Source organism: Humulus lupulus, chromosome 7, assembly GCF_963169125.1.
Source record: "Humulus lupulus chromosome 7, drHumLupu1.1, whole genome shotgun sequence".
Lineage (NCBI taxonomy): Eukaryota > Viridiplantae > Streptophyta > Magnoliopsida > Rosales > Cannabaceae > Humulus > Humulus lupulus.
The window spans coordinates 19217470-19237429 of NC_084799.1; the positions used below are offsets into that span (position 1 = coordinate 19217470).

At 40.5% G+C, this 19960-nt stretch overlaps 1 protein-coding gene across 1 annotated transcript; it reads left to right on the plus strand.

Moving 5' to 3' along the window:
* The first annotated feature begins 15182 nt into the window (after positions 1-15182).
* On the plus strand, positions 15183-15788 carry LOC133791455 (protein DMP4). Its single transcript, XM_062229383.1, has one exon. The coding sequence runs from the start codon at positions 15183-15185 to the stop codon at positions 15786-15788; it is 606 nt and encodes a 201-aa protein (XP_062085367.1).
* Positions 15789-19960: the final 4172 nt, after the last annotated feature.

The following is a 19960-nucleotide window of genomic DNA, read 5'->3' on the forward strand; positions in this document are numbered from 1 at the left end:
TATCTTAGTGTTATTATTCTTTTCAATTTGATGCTAAACATTCTTCTTACATCCAAAATACCCCTCCCATTATACCAAGAATCTTAAAAAAATTTCTCCTTCTCTCTTCTCTCTCTCATTCTCACGAAATCCTCCCTAAAATCTACAGATTTGTATTATTTTCTTGCTGAAATCGTTGTTAGACATCTCCATTGTCTATCTGAAGTTGCTAATATCAAAGACAATATCTATTTTGAGGGTTTTTTTGAGGAGAAAAATCACAGGTAAGAAGATTGATCATTTTATGTGTTGGGTATTGTTTGATTATATTTTTTTGGCTATTTCGAACAGATCTGAGTTTATATTGGTGTGTTTTTTTAGAGATTTTTAGAGAGATTTTGCGATCTGCATTTTTTTGGGTTTTCTGCAATTTTTTTGTTCGATAGGAGCTTGATAGCGGTTCGATAGGAGCTCGATAACGGTTCGATAGGAGCTCAATGGTATGTAGAAGAAAATTATTTTATGAGCTCGATATAATTTGATTATAGCTTGATAGTTTTAGGCTTTGTTGCTCGATGGCAACTCGATAAGGGTTCGATTGGACCCTAGAATATTTGGTGTAGTTGTTTTCTCGATATGTGCTCGATAGAGGTTCGATGAAGATTTTGGTTAGGTTTATGTTCGGTTTAAGAACTTTTAGTTCGATAGGAACTTGATAAGCTCTTGATGAGAGCTCGATGGTAACTTGATAGAGTTTGATTGAAGCTCGATAATTTTTTTTTTCATGAATTTGTGAAAAATTGACAGTTTTTTTTAACAATTTCTATGTTTTTTTTTCCAACACAGGTTTCATTGTCTACGTTTTTGTATCCTACAATGGTGTTTGGGAATTACAAGGGAATAAGTGGATTTTCAAGGACCATCAATGCATGGTAATATCAATGGAGGATATTGTAACGTACTTGCAACTTCTTGACATATTGCACAAGGAACTTAAAGTTGATAAACAGATGTATGGATTGAAATTGGAGGTTCCTTATACATGCGGCGATCAACCATTTACACCCATTCATGTTGAAAGTGATCTTGGTGTTCGTGTATTCTTAAGAGTAACATCTAAAGAAATGTTAACCTTGTGTGTCACTCCATGAATCTTCAACATCAAGCTATCAGTGAACAATTTACTCTGCATCAACAGAGAAGGAAGCAACAAGCACCTTGGATTCATAATTTCCTCATTCTTTGCGTCACTAATCACTAAGATGTCTGAATCATAAACAATGAGAGTCCAACTAGAAATAGAAGCCTTAATGGAAAACCAATGTTGTTGTTCATAGTTCTGGCACCAATATACATCCTCAACTCCTCTCCAAGATGCTAGAAACTGCTGCTCGATGCCGGTCAACATGGACATAACATCAGAATCCCACGTGTACTTTGTTTTGTCGGCAATTTTCTTGTATTGATCATATCGAGCAGGAATCACTTGTGAGAAATAAATGTTCATCACAACAGCATTCTGACGATATGTCGTGGGAAAATACTTGCGACGCATACAAAGCATGTGTCGTGTCGCATCAATATGCTACAAAGAGAGTACGGTATAAAAAGTTAGTAAAGACTAGCAGAAGGGGGTGAAAAATAATGCAAAAACGAATAAATTGAGTTATAATCGAGCCATATTGAGCTTATGTCGAACTAAATATCGAGCTAATCGAGCTCATATTGAGTTAATCTCAAGCAGTAAACAACAACTAAAACATGTAACTACTGACTCATATCGAGCCCCTATACACCTCATCGAGCTCCTATCGATCTCCAATCGAGCTAACCTCAAACAGTAAACAACACGTAGTCAATACCCTTCCAATCGAGCTCCCATCGAGCCCTATCGATCCAATATACCCCCATCAAGCTCCTATCGATCTCCAATCAAGCTAACCTCAAACAGTAAACAACACCTAATCAATACCCTTCCAATCTAGCTTCTATCGAGCTCCCATCGAGCCCTATCGATCCAATATACTCTTATCGAGCTCCTATCGATCCTATATAACCCCCCCCCCCCCCCCCCCCCTTCGAGCTCCCATCAAGCCACTATCAATCCCATGTAACCCCCATCGAGCTCCTATTGAGCTACCATCGAGCTCCCATTAAGTCAATTAAAACAGAACTTGTAAAATTGAAAACAAAGCTTAATTTCTTCACATTAGGTATAAATGGCTTACCCCTATCATTGATCCACGACTGGGGTGTCTTCCACGTCAAAAGCCATGCTAGACCGTGATTCCTAGTCTTTACATCCCTAGGGGTCTTGTTGGGGATGTCTCTAACAGCCACTTGGACACTGTCCTATACTGTTTGCGATCTGGCTTCTTGAGAGGGTCCAACACCAGTGTAGCCTCCTCTTCTGGTGCAGCCGCAGCAGTGCGATGTCTTTTCCTCGTGGGATTAGTGTAGTCCTCAAACCATTCTGGCTTGCGTCTAGTCCTCTAAAACCGAACCCTAGCAACATCCTCAGAGTTGACAATAGTGACTCTCGAAGTTGCAGCATCAGGTGTCACAATGATGGTGGGAGGCGTGGTTGGATCATCAACATAGTCCATAGGAATATCCAGTGACTCTGAGTTTGAATCTTCTTTGGAGCCCCTCAGTATCTCCTTAATAAACATCAGGATCTGACTGACTGCGTCCAGGATCACTGATTGGTTCTTCATGAGGGTCTCCTGTCAACCCCCGACTCTGTCTAACTGCTCGATCAACTAGGCTAGCACAAGGGCTGGGGCTGGTGCTGGGGCTGAGGCTGAGGATGGGGCTGTAGCTGGGGCAACAGGAGGGGGGGGGGGGGGGCCTGCAACCTCCTCCTCCTCCTTTGGGACAACATCATCAAATATCTTCACTGCCTCGGCTGCCTGAGAAACTTTCTCGACGACTTTCTCAAAAGTCGCATCATCCTCCTCCTCATCAGTCTTCCCGAGATTATGGCAAAGCCCACGATAAAGGGGAATATCTCCCTCTGTCAACGATAAATAAAAGTTCTTCTCTGCTGGTCGGGGCTTCGACATCGGAAGGACGATCAACAACAAACAACATAAAACATTTGGTTAACTCAAATAATCATAAAAGTTAAGCATATAGATAAAAATAATTATTTAATGTCAATCAAATATAACTTACATTCTTCTTCGATAACATCTGCAAGAAGACAAACTTTGTAAAATCTTTGTTCTTCCGATGCGACCAACTAAGCATTCTCGGGACCATATTTCCCGAGCTCACAACAAACTCCGTTGCAAGCTGCTGAATAGCCTCATATGCCCAATATTGTAAGGTCAGGGCATAACCATACACTGTACTTGGACTCTTGCCGCACCTTGACATCCTTCTTGTTCTCATAGTTGGCATTTTGCTTCACCATAATCTTCTTACAAGACTGTAAAAGTCTCCCATAAGAGTACTTCCCTCATGGATAGCTGAAGAAGTAGTCTACGTCCTCAACCATCTTCAGAATATCTCGCCATATATGCAACTTTTCTTCTATGGCATTCAGAACCCCCTCAACCAACAAACAAAGATCAAGCTTGTATACATCTTCCACAACAGTACAAGTCTTGAAAGCATTGTTCACCTGTGAGAGCTGTACTTTTTTAGCATCATTGAAATACTCTGTTATCAAGCGGTCGCTGAGATTACACTCCTTCAACTCTTCTGGTGATAGGAAGCTTTCGAAATTCAACCCCGTCACCAGGGCAAACTCTCCCATGTCGAATCTACAAGACTTCGACCCCAAAAAGAAATGCACCTCATCTTCTTTATTACTGGAAATTTTCCTCAAAAGCAGTTGATACACCAAAACTCCTGAGAAATTTAACTCTGAAGCCAAAAAAACTGCTTGAAAGGGGATTCCTTAGCCCTTTCTATCAGCCCGAGCTGCACAAACCTACTCTTAATGTCCTTTAAAGTGCTACTACCCCGATATGTGACTCGACCAAGAAAGTTCTCACGAAACGGAACAAGAAACTTAGGCATCTGCAACAACACATGAAAAAAAATGGTAAGAAAACAGAATGTCAAACAGAATTTGGAAAAAATTCAAAAAAAAAATGTCATCAAGCATCTGTAATAAACAAGGTTATCGAGCTTCTGTCGAGTTCTATCGAGCTTATCGAGTACTAGTATCGAGTCACTATCGAGCTAACTTATATAACAAATTATAATCTGCCTTAATAAGAACAATCGCGCTTATATCAAGCAACTATCTAGCTTATCGAGCCTAACCAAGTAGTTTCCTGTCGAGCTTATATCAAGCTCCTAATCGTAGACCCCATCGAGCCTCCTATCGAGCCTAACCACCTACCCATCGAGCTTCCATTGAACTGCAATGTATAGTGATCATCGAGCTATTATCGAGCCTAACCATACCCCATCGAGAATTCATCTTTGACACCTATCGAGATTATCTCGAACTTCTATCGATCCCTATCTTTGACACCAGAGAAAAACCCAACCCTTAGAACTGCCATACCCATTCCACATGTCCAATCTCAAGACGATTTAAACACCAAAAATCATTACGAGGGTTCAAGAATTTACCTTAAAATTGAATTTGGAGGGTTCGACGCTGTGGGTTTCACTTTACAATGTCGACGAGAGTGTTCTTCTTCGAGGTTTGGGTTTTCGGGGGTGTTCTTATTCGGGTCTACTGTCGAGGACGTGGGAGAAGCGAAAGAGAGATGGTGAGATCGATTTGGGGTTTGGGTTTTCGGGGGTGTTCTTCTTCGGGTCCGAGAGAGAGAGAGAGAGAGAGAGAGAGAGAGAGAGAGAGAGAGAGAGAGAGAGAGAGAGAGAGAGATAAGCAACAAAGAGATAGAGAAAGAGTTTGTGGGGGGAAAATTTTTGGGAGGGGAAAAATGAGAGGGGTATTTTTGATACTGGTGATAGTTTAACACCAAATTGAAAAAGTGAATAGTGCTTGTATTATTTAGTAATAAGACACTATTATGCATAAATAGTGAAATTTCCCTTTCTTATTTAGGTAGGAATCCCCATCCCTAATAGTGTTGTCCTAGCAAAGACTCATCCTATCTAATATATATAGTATCTTTTCTGAGTTATATGAAGGTAGGAATTCAAATAAGTTGATTGCTTTTGAATTGAAGAGCATAAACGAGAAAACATTCATGTGAATTAATAACTCAATAACTCAATATTCTATCTTTGTTCCGTTTAGTGATCACTTTCTGGTCGAGTCACATATCGAGGTAGTAACACTTTAAAGGACATTAAGAGTAGGTTTGTGCAGCTCGGGCTGATAGAAAGGGCTAAGGAATCCCGTTTCAAGCAGTTTTTTGGCTTCAGAGTTAAATTTCTCAGGAGTTTTGGTGCATCAGCTACTTTTGAGGAAAATTTCTAGTAATAAAGAAGATGAGGTGCATTTATTTCTGGGGTCGAAGTCTTGTAGATTCGACATGGGAGAGTTTGCCCTGGTGACGAGGTTGAATTTCAGTAGCTTCCCGTCACCAAAAGAGTTGGAGGAGCGTAATCTCAGTGACCGCTTGATAACAGAGTATTTCAATGATGCTAAAAAAGTACAGTTCTCACAGGTGAACAATGCTTTCAAGACTTGTACTGTTGTGGAAGATGTGTACAAGCTTGGTCTTTGTTTGTTGGTTGAAGGGGTTCTGAATGCCATAGAAGGCAAGTTGCATATATGGCGATATATTCTGATGATGGTTGAGGACGTAGACTACTTCTTCAGCTATCCATGGGGGAAGTACTCTTATGGGAGGCTTTTACAGTCTTGTAAGAAGGGCATGGTGAAGTAAAATGCCAACTATGAGAACAAGAAGGATGCCAAGGTGCGGCAAGATTCCAAGTACATTGTATGGTTATCCCCCGACCTTATAGTATTGGGCATATGAGACCATTCAACAGCTTGCGGCGGAGTTTGAGTTAACCAAATGTTTTATGTTGTTTGCAGTTGATTGTCCTTCTGCTGTTGAAGCCCCAACCAACAGAGAAGAACTTTTATTTATCGTTGACAGAGGGAGATCTTCCCCTTTATCGCTAGCTTTTCCACGATCTCAGGGAGGCTGATGAGGAGGAGGAGGATGCAGCTTTTGAGAAAGACGCCGAGGCAGCGAATATATTTGATGATGTTATCCTGGAGGAGGAGGAGGTTGCAGGTCCCACCCCTCTTGTTGCCCCAGCTACAACCCCAACCTTAGCCTCAGCCCTTGTGCTAGCCTAGTTGATCGAGCAGTTGGACAGAGTCGAGGGTCGACAGGAGACCCTCATGAAGAACCAGTCAGTGATCCTGGACGCAGTCAGTCAGATCCTGATGTTTATTAAGGAGAGACTGATGGGCTCCAAGGAAGATTCAGACTCAGAGTCACTGGATATTCCTCTGGGCTATGTTGATGATCCAACCACGCCTCCCACCATCATTGTGACACCTGATGTTGTGACTCCGGGAGTCGCTATTGTCAACCTTGAGGAAGTTGTTGGGGTTCGATTTCAGAGGAAAAGACGCCAAAGACGCAAGCTAGAATGGTTTGAGGACTACATTGATCCCACGAGGAAAATACCTCGCACTGATGCAGCTGCACCATAATATGAGGCTACACAGGAGGCAATGGTGTTGGACCCTCCCAAGAAGCCAGATCGCAAACAGTATAGGACAGTTTGCAAATGGTTGCTTGGAGACATCCCCAACAAGACCCCGAGGGATGTGAAGAATGAGAATCACAGTCCAACATGGTTTCTAACGTGGAAGACACCCCAGTCGTGGCTCAATGTTAGGGTGAGCCATTTATACCTAATGTTAAGAAATTTTGTTTTGTTTTCAATTTTACAAGTTCTGTTTTAATTGACTCGATGGGAGCTCAATGGTAGCTCGATAGGGGGTTACATGGGATCAATAGTGGCTCGATGGGAGCTCGATGGGGGGGGGGGGGTATATAGGATCGATAGGAGCTCGATGGGGGGTACATTGGATCGATAGGGCTCGATGGGAGCTCGATTGGAAGGGTATTGACTACGTGTTGTTTACTGTTTGAGTTTAGCTCGATTGGAGCTCTATGAGGGGGTATAGGGGCTCGATATGGCTCGATACGATCTCAATATGGACTCGATTAGCTCGATGTTTAGTTTGGCATAAGCTCGATAGGGCTCGATTATAACTCGATTTATTTGTTTCTGCACTATTTTTCACCTACTTATGCTGGTCTTTGCCAAATTTTTATACCATACTCTTTTTGAGCATATTGATAAGGAATAGCACATGTTTCGTATGCATCGCAAGTATTTTTCCCACAACATATCGCCAGAATGTTGTTGTGATGAACATTTATTTCTTACAAGTGATACTTGCCCGATATGATCAGTACAAGAAAAGTTCCGACAAAACAAAGTACACGTGGGATTCTGACGTTATGTCCATGTTGACCGGCATCGAGCAGCAGTTTCTGACATCTTAGGGAGGAGTTGAGGATGTATATTGGTGCCAGAACTATGAACAACAACATTGGTTTGCCATTGACGCTTCTATTTGTAGTTGGACTCTCACTATTTATGATTCAGACATCTCGATGATTAGTGCAAAAAGATGGAGGAACTTATGAGTCCATGGTGATTGTTGTTTCCTTCTCTGTTGATGTAGAGTAAATTGTTCATTGATAGCTTGATGTTGAAGATTCCTGCAGCGGGATAGAGGCCGCATCAATTTGTATGGTGTCGCAAATAGAAACACGAGCTCACTTAGTCAAAGAGAAGGTAAAATACATCATCTTCATACTATATTTGTTTCTAAGTAAAATTATAGTATTGTACACTTAATTTTTATATTTTTTTACAGTGGAGATTGTGGTGTGTATGTTGTCAAGCATATTGAGCATCTCATTGCCGACCTTCCATTGGAAACCATTTGCGATGAAAATATAGAGGTGTTCAGGAGGAAGTGGACGACAACTTGTAGTATCAAAATTTGTTACATTGATGATTGTATATATACAAGGTCTTTACATGTGCAATTTTTTTGTTATTGGGTTCTGTTTACATTTTTTTGTAACTTTAATATGGTTGTTATCGAGCTATATCAAACTAATATCGAGCTTTAATCGAGCAATATCATTTTCATATCCATTATCGTGCCATATCGAACCATTATCGAACTAATATCGAGCTATAAACTAGCAATTTCATCATCATTATCGAGCTGTTATCAAACCTTTATCGAGCAATCATCAAGCTAAGATTTGAAGTTAGTTTAGAAGCTAAGTAAACAACCATATAATTGAGTTCATATCGAGCTACTATTGAGTTAACATCGAGTTCATGTCGAGCTACAATCGATCTCATCGAGCTTAACATAAATTTTAAGAAAAATAAAAGAAAAAATAAGGGAAAACAAGCTAAGTTATTAATACAAGAAGTCCAAATGGGAAAAAAAAAGTTTATAGCCTAGCTTTGCATGTAGCCCTGTTGTGGCCAAGACCACCACACATACTACACTTGCGCTTTTTGTGAATGATTTTTCCATTCGATGGAGTGCGGTTTGTCTTTCTTCTTCCCACCTTTTTCTTCTTCGGCTGACCAACTGGTTGTTTCTCAACAAGAACCCCAACTTGCATTTTCTCTATGTTCTTGGGAACTTCCCAATCATCTCTGTTGCCAGTTGGGTAAATTGTTTCTTTGTAAGACTCCCTCCACATCTTAGTAGTGTAATATGGGGAACACAGTGAGTAAATGTTGACGCCACGCAGGATGGCTGCAGCCACACCATGAATACAAGGGTAACCCATTATTTGAAACATACCATAGGAGCATGATTTGGTCATCAAATTCACCTCACGATGACCTTCTGGGTCTTCCACGTGAAATTTGAACTGTCCAAGAGGGTGGACTTTTAAGTACATTGCATCATTCGCAATGCCTGAGACATCTTTCTCATTTATTGTTGATAATTTGGATGTGCACTTCTCTACCTCCTCACAGCGCGCAACAAACCATGACTAAATTGTGAACTGAATGAATTTGACAAAAGTGGTGACTGGGAAGGTTCTTGCATCTCTGGTTTTGTTGTTGAAGCTTTCAGCGTAGTTTCTTGTCATTACATTGTATCGATTCCCAGAAAAGTAAGCACGAGTCCACTTATCGAAGCCAATACCCTCAAGATATTGAGCTATGGCAGGATTCATTTGCTTTATATTGTTGAAAAACCTATGAAATTTTGACTTCCGCAATGCATATGCCGCATTTCACATCTCCTTGTGACAGTGATCAGTCTTGAACTTAGCGATTATATTCATACTTATGTGATGGTAGCATGAACCGTGGTAGGCATCAGGGAAGACCAACTCAAGAGCATGAATAATGCTAGCATGTCTGTTTGATACAAAAGTCAGATAATTGCAATGGCTTCCTTCAATTTCATCATGAAATACTTCCAAGAATTATGATTCTCACTGTCCACAATCACGAATGCAATTGGATAAATGTGGTTATTCACATCCAATGCAACAACACACAATATGTGGCCACCATACCTTGACTTCAAGAAAGTATCGTTCACACATATAACAGGATGACATGATGTAAATCCCCTTCTACAAACTCCAAGTGAGAAGAAACAGTAAAGAAAGTGATTGTCCTCTTTGACAAAATCAGTTATTGTACCTGGATTCTTTTGTTACAACATGTACAAGTAAGAAGGTAACTTGGAATACGATTCTTCAGGAGTCCCCCTGACATAACCGAGTGCCTTCTCTCTGCTCACCCAAGCCTTCATATAACTCATATCGTTCCCAAAATTATTCTTCATATCCTCCTTTTATGTTGTTTTTTGGGTAGCTAGTGGTAACGACCCGAATTTGCTAATCGGGCTTAGGGCCTTGATTAGTGTGCCTGGAAGACAATAATTGAGTTAAAATGCTTATATGTGGATCTATGTGAATGTATAAGATAATGATGCATGCTTAGTTGAGTTAAATGTGCATGTGGGCCCCGTCTGGATAGTAGGGGCATAAATGTGATAAATGTTATATATATATGTGATATGTCTATGCAGCACGATCCGAGACAGTCCTGGGGAGCGGTTAGCCAGAAAGTCACAACAGGGTTGAGATTCGGACTCGGGGCGAGTCGAGGGGTAATTTGGCTACTAGGTGTGTTATGGGGTTATCTGGACATGAAAATAAATATTTGGAGATATATTTGAGGATAGAATGTCTAGGAGGGAATATTGTGGAAATTTACCATTTTGCCCTCGGGGACGTTTTGGTACCCCGAGCCTTGAGGTAACCCTTTAGACTTAAGTCAAGCAAAACAAAAGGGAGGAATTAATTAGAAACTTTGGGAACCGACCTACACTTTTCTTTCAGCTAAGGATAGCTTCTGATCACCCTTTTCTTCTCTACTCCTTCTATAAGGCATATCAAAGGGAAATTTTGGTGTAAGCTAGCTTAAGCAAGGGATTGGGCTGAGGAAACTTAGGAGCTTAAAGCTTGAGGATTGAGGATCAACTTCAGGGATTGAATTCAGCAAGGTAAGCTTTAATTATTGGGATTATGTTGAGAATTGTTGCTGGTTGCTAGAGTATGCATGCTAGTTAAGCTTAATCTGTGTTTGGGTATTTTAGTTGGGTTTTGGAGCGGATTTTGATGGGGTTTTAATGTTGATATTGAGCTGGTATATATGTGTTAATTATCTGGGTTTGCTAAGTAGGCTTTGAGTGAGTTAGTTTGAGGAAAATGCAGGGAAGAAGATGGAAAATTCTGGGTTTGGAGGTGAGGGTCGCGGCCCTAGGATGGGCGCGCCTCGGCCCGTGTGCGCGCGCGGCCGAGTGTGGCCGAGGAGTTCATGCGCGCCGCGGCCCGTGTGTGTTGCAGGGGTGTGCTAGCCTTTGTTTTGAGGCTAGTCGCGGCTCTTGTGGGTGGGGCCGCGACTCTTAGTGCTAGTCTGCATTTTTAAGGGTGTTTAGGCTTGTGAATTCAATGGTTAAGGCTCGGGATGGATTTTATCACCCGGATTGATAGAATTCAAGGTCCCGGAGGTTAGGGTTATGGTTCAAAATTATTTATTGGATTAGAACTTGATGGATGGATGTTATTAATGTGTTGTGACTAGGGTTTCGGTGAGGCTCAAGTTAGAGGACTGTGCTCGGGACATCGGTGCTCAGAGAGCTTGGGACTCAGGTAAGAAAACCCTTGTTCCCATAGAGCTTGTATGCAAGGCTGAGCCCAATGTGCTGAATAAAACTGGTATGCAGGGCTGAGCCCAATGTGTTTAAACTGCTGGGCGTATCCCTTTGATTGAATTAGCTAGAATTCTGTATTTTCTTGTTATGCTATGAATACTATTATGTGAATGATCGGCAAGAGCCGGGAATGGTGTAGGCCGAGGACGGCAGAGGCCAGGAAACGGCGAAGGGCACGCTGAGTGCAAGGCCGAGAACGGCAAGGGGCCGGGAGCAGCGTTGAGCACGTGGAGTGCGAGTTGCCAGGGCGAGTCCCTAAAAGGATACCTGGGATATCCTCACGACGTGGTCCGCGAACCCATGGCTTGGTAAATGCTTGGGACGGCTAGGCCATATGTGTTTAGCCCATTGGTGGCCTGTTTATATGCTTGATATATGTATTGCCTATGTTATCTGTTTGTGGGTTTTCTTGCTGGGTTTCGGCTCACAGATGCTCTGTGGTGCAGGTAAGGGTAAAGAGAAGGTCAACCAATCATGAGTACAGCAGGCGTGAGGCGGCGTGTACATGTTTGGCCAGCCTGGCTACCACAACCAGAGGATTTTTGGAGATGCTTGTAAATAAACCTAGATTTTGTCGTTTAGTTGACTTGGTTCAGTTTATATGTTGTAAATATTTCTAAACTGTATTTTGGGATCCCAAGTGTAAAACTTTTATGGTTTTTCTATGGAAATTGTTATTTTTAAAGTTTTTCCTCTGTTTATGGCTTAATTACACTATTTAACTCTAAAGCCTCGATTAGCGAGTTGAAAGCATGTTTTTAAACTCACTTAGTAACGTCTCTAAGGAAGTAGGGCGTTAGAGCTAGTGCCATCAGTAGCATATTTGTTCTTGATAAGGTGCCCAATGACCCAAGGTGCTGCTTGACGGTGGTCTTTCTGTCTCAATTCTAGTGAGCAAGTATGTACACTATTATAAATAGTGATCTCAAACATCTCCGATCGCGCTACTTTTTTCCCCATTATTCTCCAACCACAATCAGGATCCTTGCAGGTGATATATAACACATTAGTACCAAACTTCTTAACCATAAACTCAAAATTATTCTTCGTTGCGAATAGAGCCACTTTGGTTTTCAAATCCATCTTGTTCTCAAAAGTCTTCCCGAGGTGTAGTTCTCCCAACGGTACACCAGATGAGGGTGTTTCAGATCGACCAGAGGTCATGATATCTTCTTTTGTAAACATGAGAGCACTCCATATTCTGTGATCTTCTGTTGAACATATTGGAACGTTCCCTGTATTATTGTATTCTGTTCCACTAGTATGACTAGAGCTGGTGCCAGGTGTTCGACATCCTTGACTTGGTGGGTTTTCCCGTGCAATAGGACGTACTGGCTGTTCTTGTACTTGTTCGACTTGCAAATCATCAGACATGTCAATCAGCACTTCTGCACTATAATATGTCTCTGAATTGTACCTTGAGTCCTCATTATATTTAGTTACTGGATCGTCATTCACATAGGAGTCATACTCATACTGGTTGTCCCTCAGGTCACCAATAAGACCTCCTAAAGTACTGGCTACTCCCTCAGGTCAAGTAGAATCTCCCACAAGATCTCTTTCTAGAACAAAAGTGCCCACCTCACTATGAACTTTATTGACACTGTGATCGGGAGAGGAATATGGATCTGCAATGGTAATCTACTTAACAGGAGTGCACACAAGGCTAACATTTCTTTAGATGTTAAGAATGCACGGACACCAAGATCACTTTCAACATGAACGGGTGTAAACGGTTGGTCGCCACATGTGTAAGGAACCTCCAATTTCAACCCTTACATTTGTTTATCAACTTTAAGTTCCTTGTGCAATATGTCAAGAAGTTGCAAGTGCGTTACATTATCCTCCATCGGTATCACCATGCATTGAGGGTCCTTGAAAATCCACTTATTCCCTTGTAATTCCCAAACACCATTGTAGGATACAAAAGCGTAGACAATGGAACCTGTGTTGGAAAAAAAAATTGTTAAAAAAACTGTCAATTTTTCACAAAGTCATGAAAAAAGAATATTATTGAGCTTTATCGAGTTTCTATCGAACTCTATCGAGTTACCATCGAGCTTTCACCGAGAGCTTATTGAGTTCTTATCGAGCTAAAACTTAAACCGAACATAAACCTAACCAAAACCTTCATCGAACCCCTATCGAGCACTATCGAGTACTCACCATCGAGTCACAATCGAGCAGCATCGAACTATTAACATTACATACCCATCTGCCAATTATCGAGCCTCTATCGAGCTCCTATCGAGCACATATCGAGAAAACTACTAAACCAAATATTCTAGGGTCCAATCGAACCCTTATCGAGTTGCCATCGTGCACAATCGAGCAACAAAGCCTAAAACTATTGAGCTATAATCGAAAAATATCGAGCAACATCGAGCTCATAAAAGAACCTTCTTCTACATACCATCGAGCCCCTATTGAGCCGTTATTGAGCAAAAAAGTTGTAGAAAACAAAAGAAAAATGCAGATCGCGAAATCTCTCTAACAAACCCAAAAAACACACAAATATAGGCTCAGATTTGTTCGAAATAACCAAAAAAATGTAAACAAACAATACCCAATACATAAAATGAACAATCTTCTTAACCCATGATTTTTCTCCTCAAAAAACCCTCAAAATGGATGTTGCCTTTGATATTGGCGACTTCACAGAGACAATGGAGATGGCTAACAACGATTTCAACAAGAAAACCATACAAATTCGTAGGTTTTAGGGAGGATTTCGTGAGAATGAGAGAGAGAAGAGAGAGGAAGAGAAAGTTTTATGATTCTTGATATAATGGGAGGGCTATTTTAGGGTATGAGATGAATGTTTAGTATCAAATTGAAAGGATGAATAGTGCTATGATTTTTTAGTAATATTAGACACTATTAAGTATGAATAGTGAAATTTCCCATAAGGATGGGGTGTAGGCGGGACAGGTAGCACTCTTTGTCCCATCTCGTTTAGAATTATTTATTTTATTATTATTTGTATACATATTATAATAAATATTTTATTTGATTTTTATATAATACATGCATGTACATTTTTACTTATTATGTATTGAATTTATGATTTTACCATTAATATATATATATATATACATTGTATTGTTTTAGATTTAAATAATTTTATTTATCTATTATTTTTTGAAATCATTTTGCACTCAACTTAGTTTTGATAATTATTTACAAAATGACCTCTGATACGCCAGATATTTAGTCGAAATTTTTCAGACAGCTGTTCGAAATTTTAAACAGAGACAATTTTTCAAAAAATTATTAAAACTAGGATAAAGTACAGATTAACTTAAAATAATGTCATTTTCATCAATTTTGTTGGGATCCCATCCTTGATGGGAGTTCTTCATCACCACCCCACAGGATAGTGAGGGGGCTTAAATGGGCGACGAGGATAGGAATAGGGAGGCATATCTCGCCCAATTCCCACCTAGTTTTCCTAATTGTTGCTCGCCATATTATTAAGATAAGATTGGGGTGTTTGAAGCTCAAGAAGATGCAAGATAGGCATGCTTGGGAAGTTGGATTTGAATCCCAATTAAATCTTAAAATTCAATTAGAGTGATCACATGCATTTATTTACGTCATGGACAAATGTCCATACAAACTAAGAAAAGCAAATCAGTTGCTTTTCGTAAACCTCTCAACAATTTTGTTTGGTAAACAATAGTATTTAGCAACACTACACATATATATACAAAACCATATGTTATGTTTCTTTCTTATTGCACACAACAAATTATTAGGCCATTGTTAAATAAGGTATCCCTAACGCTAAATATATGTCCAAAAAGTCCCAAACCCACATGGGACTAACGTGCCCCTACTGTTAACCAAACTCCATGACATCTCCATTCTCCCACAATATCTTATAAAGGGTCTCCAAGTTCCATAAACATTAACCAAAAAACACATAAAAACTTCAACATCAAAATATATGGCCGAAGCAACTGCAGCAGCTTTGGTACCACTGAACCAAGGATCGGTCGACAGGCCAGTTCGCCGGACACTAGCCAGTGCAGCCAATCTAGCTAACCTTCTCCCAACCGGAACAGTCCTAACGTTTCAAATCTTCTCACCATGTTTCTCCAACAATGGCCTCTGCAACCTCTCAAACAAGTACCTCACTGCGTGTTTAATTGTCGTTTGTGCCTTCTTTTGCTTTCTTTCGTCATTTACGGATAGCTTTGTGGACGAGGGTGGGAAACTACGTTACGGTATGGCCACACTCAGAGGATTCTACGTCTTCAACTGTGATTATGAGGAGGAACAGTACGAGATGAAGAATAATGATCAGTTGGAGAAATATAAGCTTCGTTTGATTGACTTGGTTCATGGTTTTGTGTCCCTAGTTTTGTTCTTGGTGTTCGCTGTTAGTGACTCCAATGTTAAAAATTGTTACTTTTCTGAAGCTGGGAGTGATTGGAATGCTTTGATTATGAATTTGCCGATTGGAGCTGGGGCTTTGTCAGGCTTTTTGTTCACCATATTTCCCACTACTCGTAGAGGGATTGGCTATGCAGATGTGACTCACCGTGCATGATTGTTCACTTTGATTAGATGTGTATAATATTGTGTCTTTTTTCTGAAAGTTCATGTGCTTTCGTATTTTTATTATTTATCACTTTTGATTGAGTTTTTCGATAATTGACATATATATTTAAAGCATGATTATAGTTGGGCCCAAGCTCAAGTATAAGATTTTTGGGCCTCTAAGTTGGGCTTTTCTCTCTCTGCAATGGCTGATTTTGAGGACATTTTCATAAATAACACATTTGGGACGGTCATATTTTTTTTTAATAAATTATTGAATTTTATTTCAAAATATAATTTTTTTAATCTGAAACTAAATATATATTGAGTATATAGTAATGAAGAAATAGTGAAAATAGATCATTTTTTAATATCATTTTGAAAAATAATTTTCTTTTGAAGGTGTCGGTCGAGCCTATTTGAAAGATTATTTTCTAAAGAATTATAAAAAGAGATGTAATTATAATAATGAAAAAAAAATTCAAGCATACCCATATACTAACCACATATAAAATATGTAATATAAATAAAAACACAAACGAAAAGGAAATTATTTTTTTAACTAAAAATAAATGTCTTTCCTCCTCTTATTAGCTTGTTGTTGCATCCTATTCCGTGTTTGTAGCAAGTTGTCCTTTAATTGTTGCAGAATTGCATCTCTTGAAAGCAGATCTTCCTCAACAACTTGAATTGAAGTAGTGCCTCTAGTATAGGACGGTATAGAGGGTGGATGTCTGCCATAAACAGCTTGGAAAGGGGTCATCCCAATGGCGGAGTGAAAACTGGTGTTGTAATGATACTCTGCCCACGTTAGAAACTTACTCCATTGCTTCGGATTTTCAGCAGTGAAGGCTCGAAGATGTTGCTCCAAGTACTGATTTGTGACTCCCGTTTGGCCATCCATTTGAGGGTGATATGCTGAACTCATCTTCAAAGTGGTTTCCATTAGTTCAAATAACTTCTTCCAAAAAGCACTAGTAAAAATCGCCTCTCTGTCCGACACAATTGTTCGAGGCATGCCGTGTAATCTTATCACCATATTAGAGAAAAGCTCGGCCACTTTGGTAGCTGTATAGTTGTTCGAAAGTGCGCCAAAATGGGCATATTTAGTGAAGCGATCAATCACCACCAAAATATTTGTCACACCATATGACTTTGGTAAGCCAACAATGAAATCCATGGCCAAATCTTCCCAAACTCTTTCAGGAATCTCTAATGGTTGTAGTAAACCATATGTGGCTGTTGGAGAATACTTCACCGTTTGACAAGTAAGGCAAGCTTGTACATATTTGCGCACTTCTTGACGCATTCCCTGCCAGAAAAAATTGGCCCCTAAGCGCAAAAAGGTGCGTTCCGACCTCGCATGTCCTCCCATCGAAGAAGCATGAAACTCTCTCAACAACTGTTGCTTCAAATTGGAATGCTTGCTTACCATTAGTCGCTGCCTAAAATACAACAAGCCATCCCTGACAGAGTACGAAAAGGTATCAACTTTCCCTGTTGTAATTGGACATGGAGTATCCTCAAGTCAGGACAAGTAATGTTTTCTTGACGTAATTCTTCCAAAAAATCAAAGCTGCCAGTACTCATCGATAGCTAAAGTGTGGAGACAGGTGTTTCATATTTTCTGGAGAGTGCATCTGCGGCTGAGTTGTGTTTGCCAGCCTTGTGTTCAATGGAAAATTGAAAACCCAGCAACTTCCGAATGAAATGTTGTTGTTCGGGTGTTTGGATGACTTGAGTTAACAACTCTCAGAGGCTCTTGTGATATGTTCAGATTATAAAATGACGCCTCAACAAATATTGACGCCACTTGTTTACTGCCTCTACTATGGCTCACATCTCCCTGGTATAGGCAGAAGCACCAATGAATCGAGGTCCCAATTTCTTGCTGAAAAAAGCAATGGGGTGCCCTTCTTGCATTAATACTCCCCCAATGCCTACGTTTGATGCATCTATTTCCACTACAAAGTCCTTTGAGAAGTCAGGTAATCGTAGGACTGGGGTGACTGTCATGGCGCTTTTAAGTTTCTCAAATGCAGTTGTTGCCTCTGTGCTCCATTGGAAATTATCTTTTTTAACAACTCTGTTAGAGGTGATGTAATAGCTGCGTAGTGAGCTACAAATCTTCTATAATAGCCCGTAAGTCCGAGAAATCCTCCCAGCTGCTTTAGAGTCCGAGGTATAGGCCATTCACCATAGCCTTAATCTTAGAAGGGTCAGCCTTGACTCCTTGTGAGGAGACCAAGTGGCCCAAGTACTCAATGGTATGTTGAAAGAATTGACACTTGCTGGCTTTGGCATAAAAATGATGTTCTCGCAGCAGCTGTAATATCAAGTCTAAATGGTGAATATGCTCCTCCTCATTCTGACTATATACCAATATATCGTAAAAAAAAAGCTGTAACAAATTGGCGCAAGAATGGTCGAAAGAGCTGATTCATTGTAGCTTGAAAAGTCAAAGGAGCATTAGTGAGCCCAAAGGGCATTACCACAAACTCATAGTGGCCTTCATGAGTTCGAAATGTAGTTTTATGTACGTCCTTGTGATCCATTCGGATTTGATGGTATCCTGCCCGAAGGTCTAGTTTGGGGAAGACCGTGGCATTCCCCAACTCATCTAGCAACTCATCGATAGTGGGAATAGGAAATCGATCTTTGACCGTAATCCCGTTAAGCGCCCTATAATCAACACAAAATCGCCACGTTCCATTGACTAACAAAACCGGTGATGAATATGGGCTAGTACTTGGCCGAATGAATCCCAAAGCTAGCATCTCCTTCACTAACTGCTCGATGATATCTTTTTGGAAATACGGATACATGTAGGGTCGTACATTAACTGGTGCTGTCCCTGGTTGTAAAAAAATTCGATGATCGGTACCACGACGCGGGGGTAATTGTTTAGGTTCTGTAAAAACATCTGAAAACTCAGCGAGAAGACCCTTCCCTTGAGTAGGAAAATGAGCTTCTAAAGTGGCCAATTCCAAACTGAGTGTCTTGGAATCGTCCATGACAGCGGACAACTTGTATAATCCTTTGACCTCTCCTTCTCTTAAAAGAGCATGAAATTGTGTAAAAGATAATTGATGAGCAGCTACTTCTGTTGAACCCGCTAGCTTTACTATGCTTCCCTTCCATGTAAATTCCATTGTTAGAGCCTTATGATCATGAACACATGGTCCCAACGTTTGAAGCCACTGCATACTCAAGACCACATCCAACCCACATATCGGCAGAATATACAAATCAACCACAAAATTGTGGCCCTGTAAGACCAACTCTACCCCTTTACAGATTTTCGAACATAGCAAGAAGTTTCCATTCCCCATATATACCTTGAACCTTCTTGTTTCTTCGCCAACCAATTTCAACTGAGTTGTCAGAGCCTCTTGAATGAAATTATTGTTGCTGCCTGTATCAATGAGGACTTCCAATGATTCAGACCCATGCTTCGCCATTATTCAAAATATTCTTGGGTTCATTGAATTCGAAAGAGAATTGAGGCTAACTTCCTCTTCTGCTCCTTTCTCCAACTCTTGAGATTCACTGTCCTTATAAGGATCACAGTCCTCATCATCATTACAACACAAAATCAACATCCTGTTCTTGCACTTGTGGCCAAAGTTAAACTTCTCATCACAAGTAAAGCAAAGGCCTTTATCTCTGCGGTCCTTTAATTCAGTTGGAGACAATTTCTTAATCGGAAAAGTATGCACAGTCGGTGATGAAACATTGTTACCTGTGGAAGACACGGGTCCCTGTTTCAGAGGTGGTGGTGGAAAGGAACCTACTCCTTGAATCGAGTGTGGTGTGCGAGAAGACCAGCCTGAACGATTGTCTCCAAACCGATTATAAGATGCTAAATCGTCATGTCGATCTTCGAATAATTGTGCCTTAGCCATAGCATCAGCAAGGTCTGTTGGTTTCATCATGAGAAGTTCCCTACGAATCTCTAATTTGAGTCCCCAAATGAAGAAATTGAGGAACATCACCTCTGAAACACCCGTGATACGGGGCATGAGAGCTTCAAATTCAGCTCGATAATCGGAAACTCAACCAGTTTGGATGAGTTTAGAGATACGCCCCAATGGATCGTCATAGATTGAAGTTCCAAAACGCAGCTGCAATGCTTTTAGAAAAGAGTCCCAATCCGAGAATGACCCACCCTTCTCCATCCAT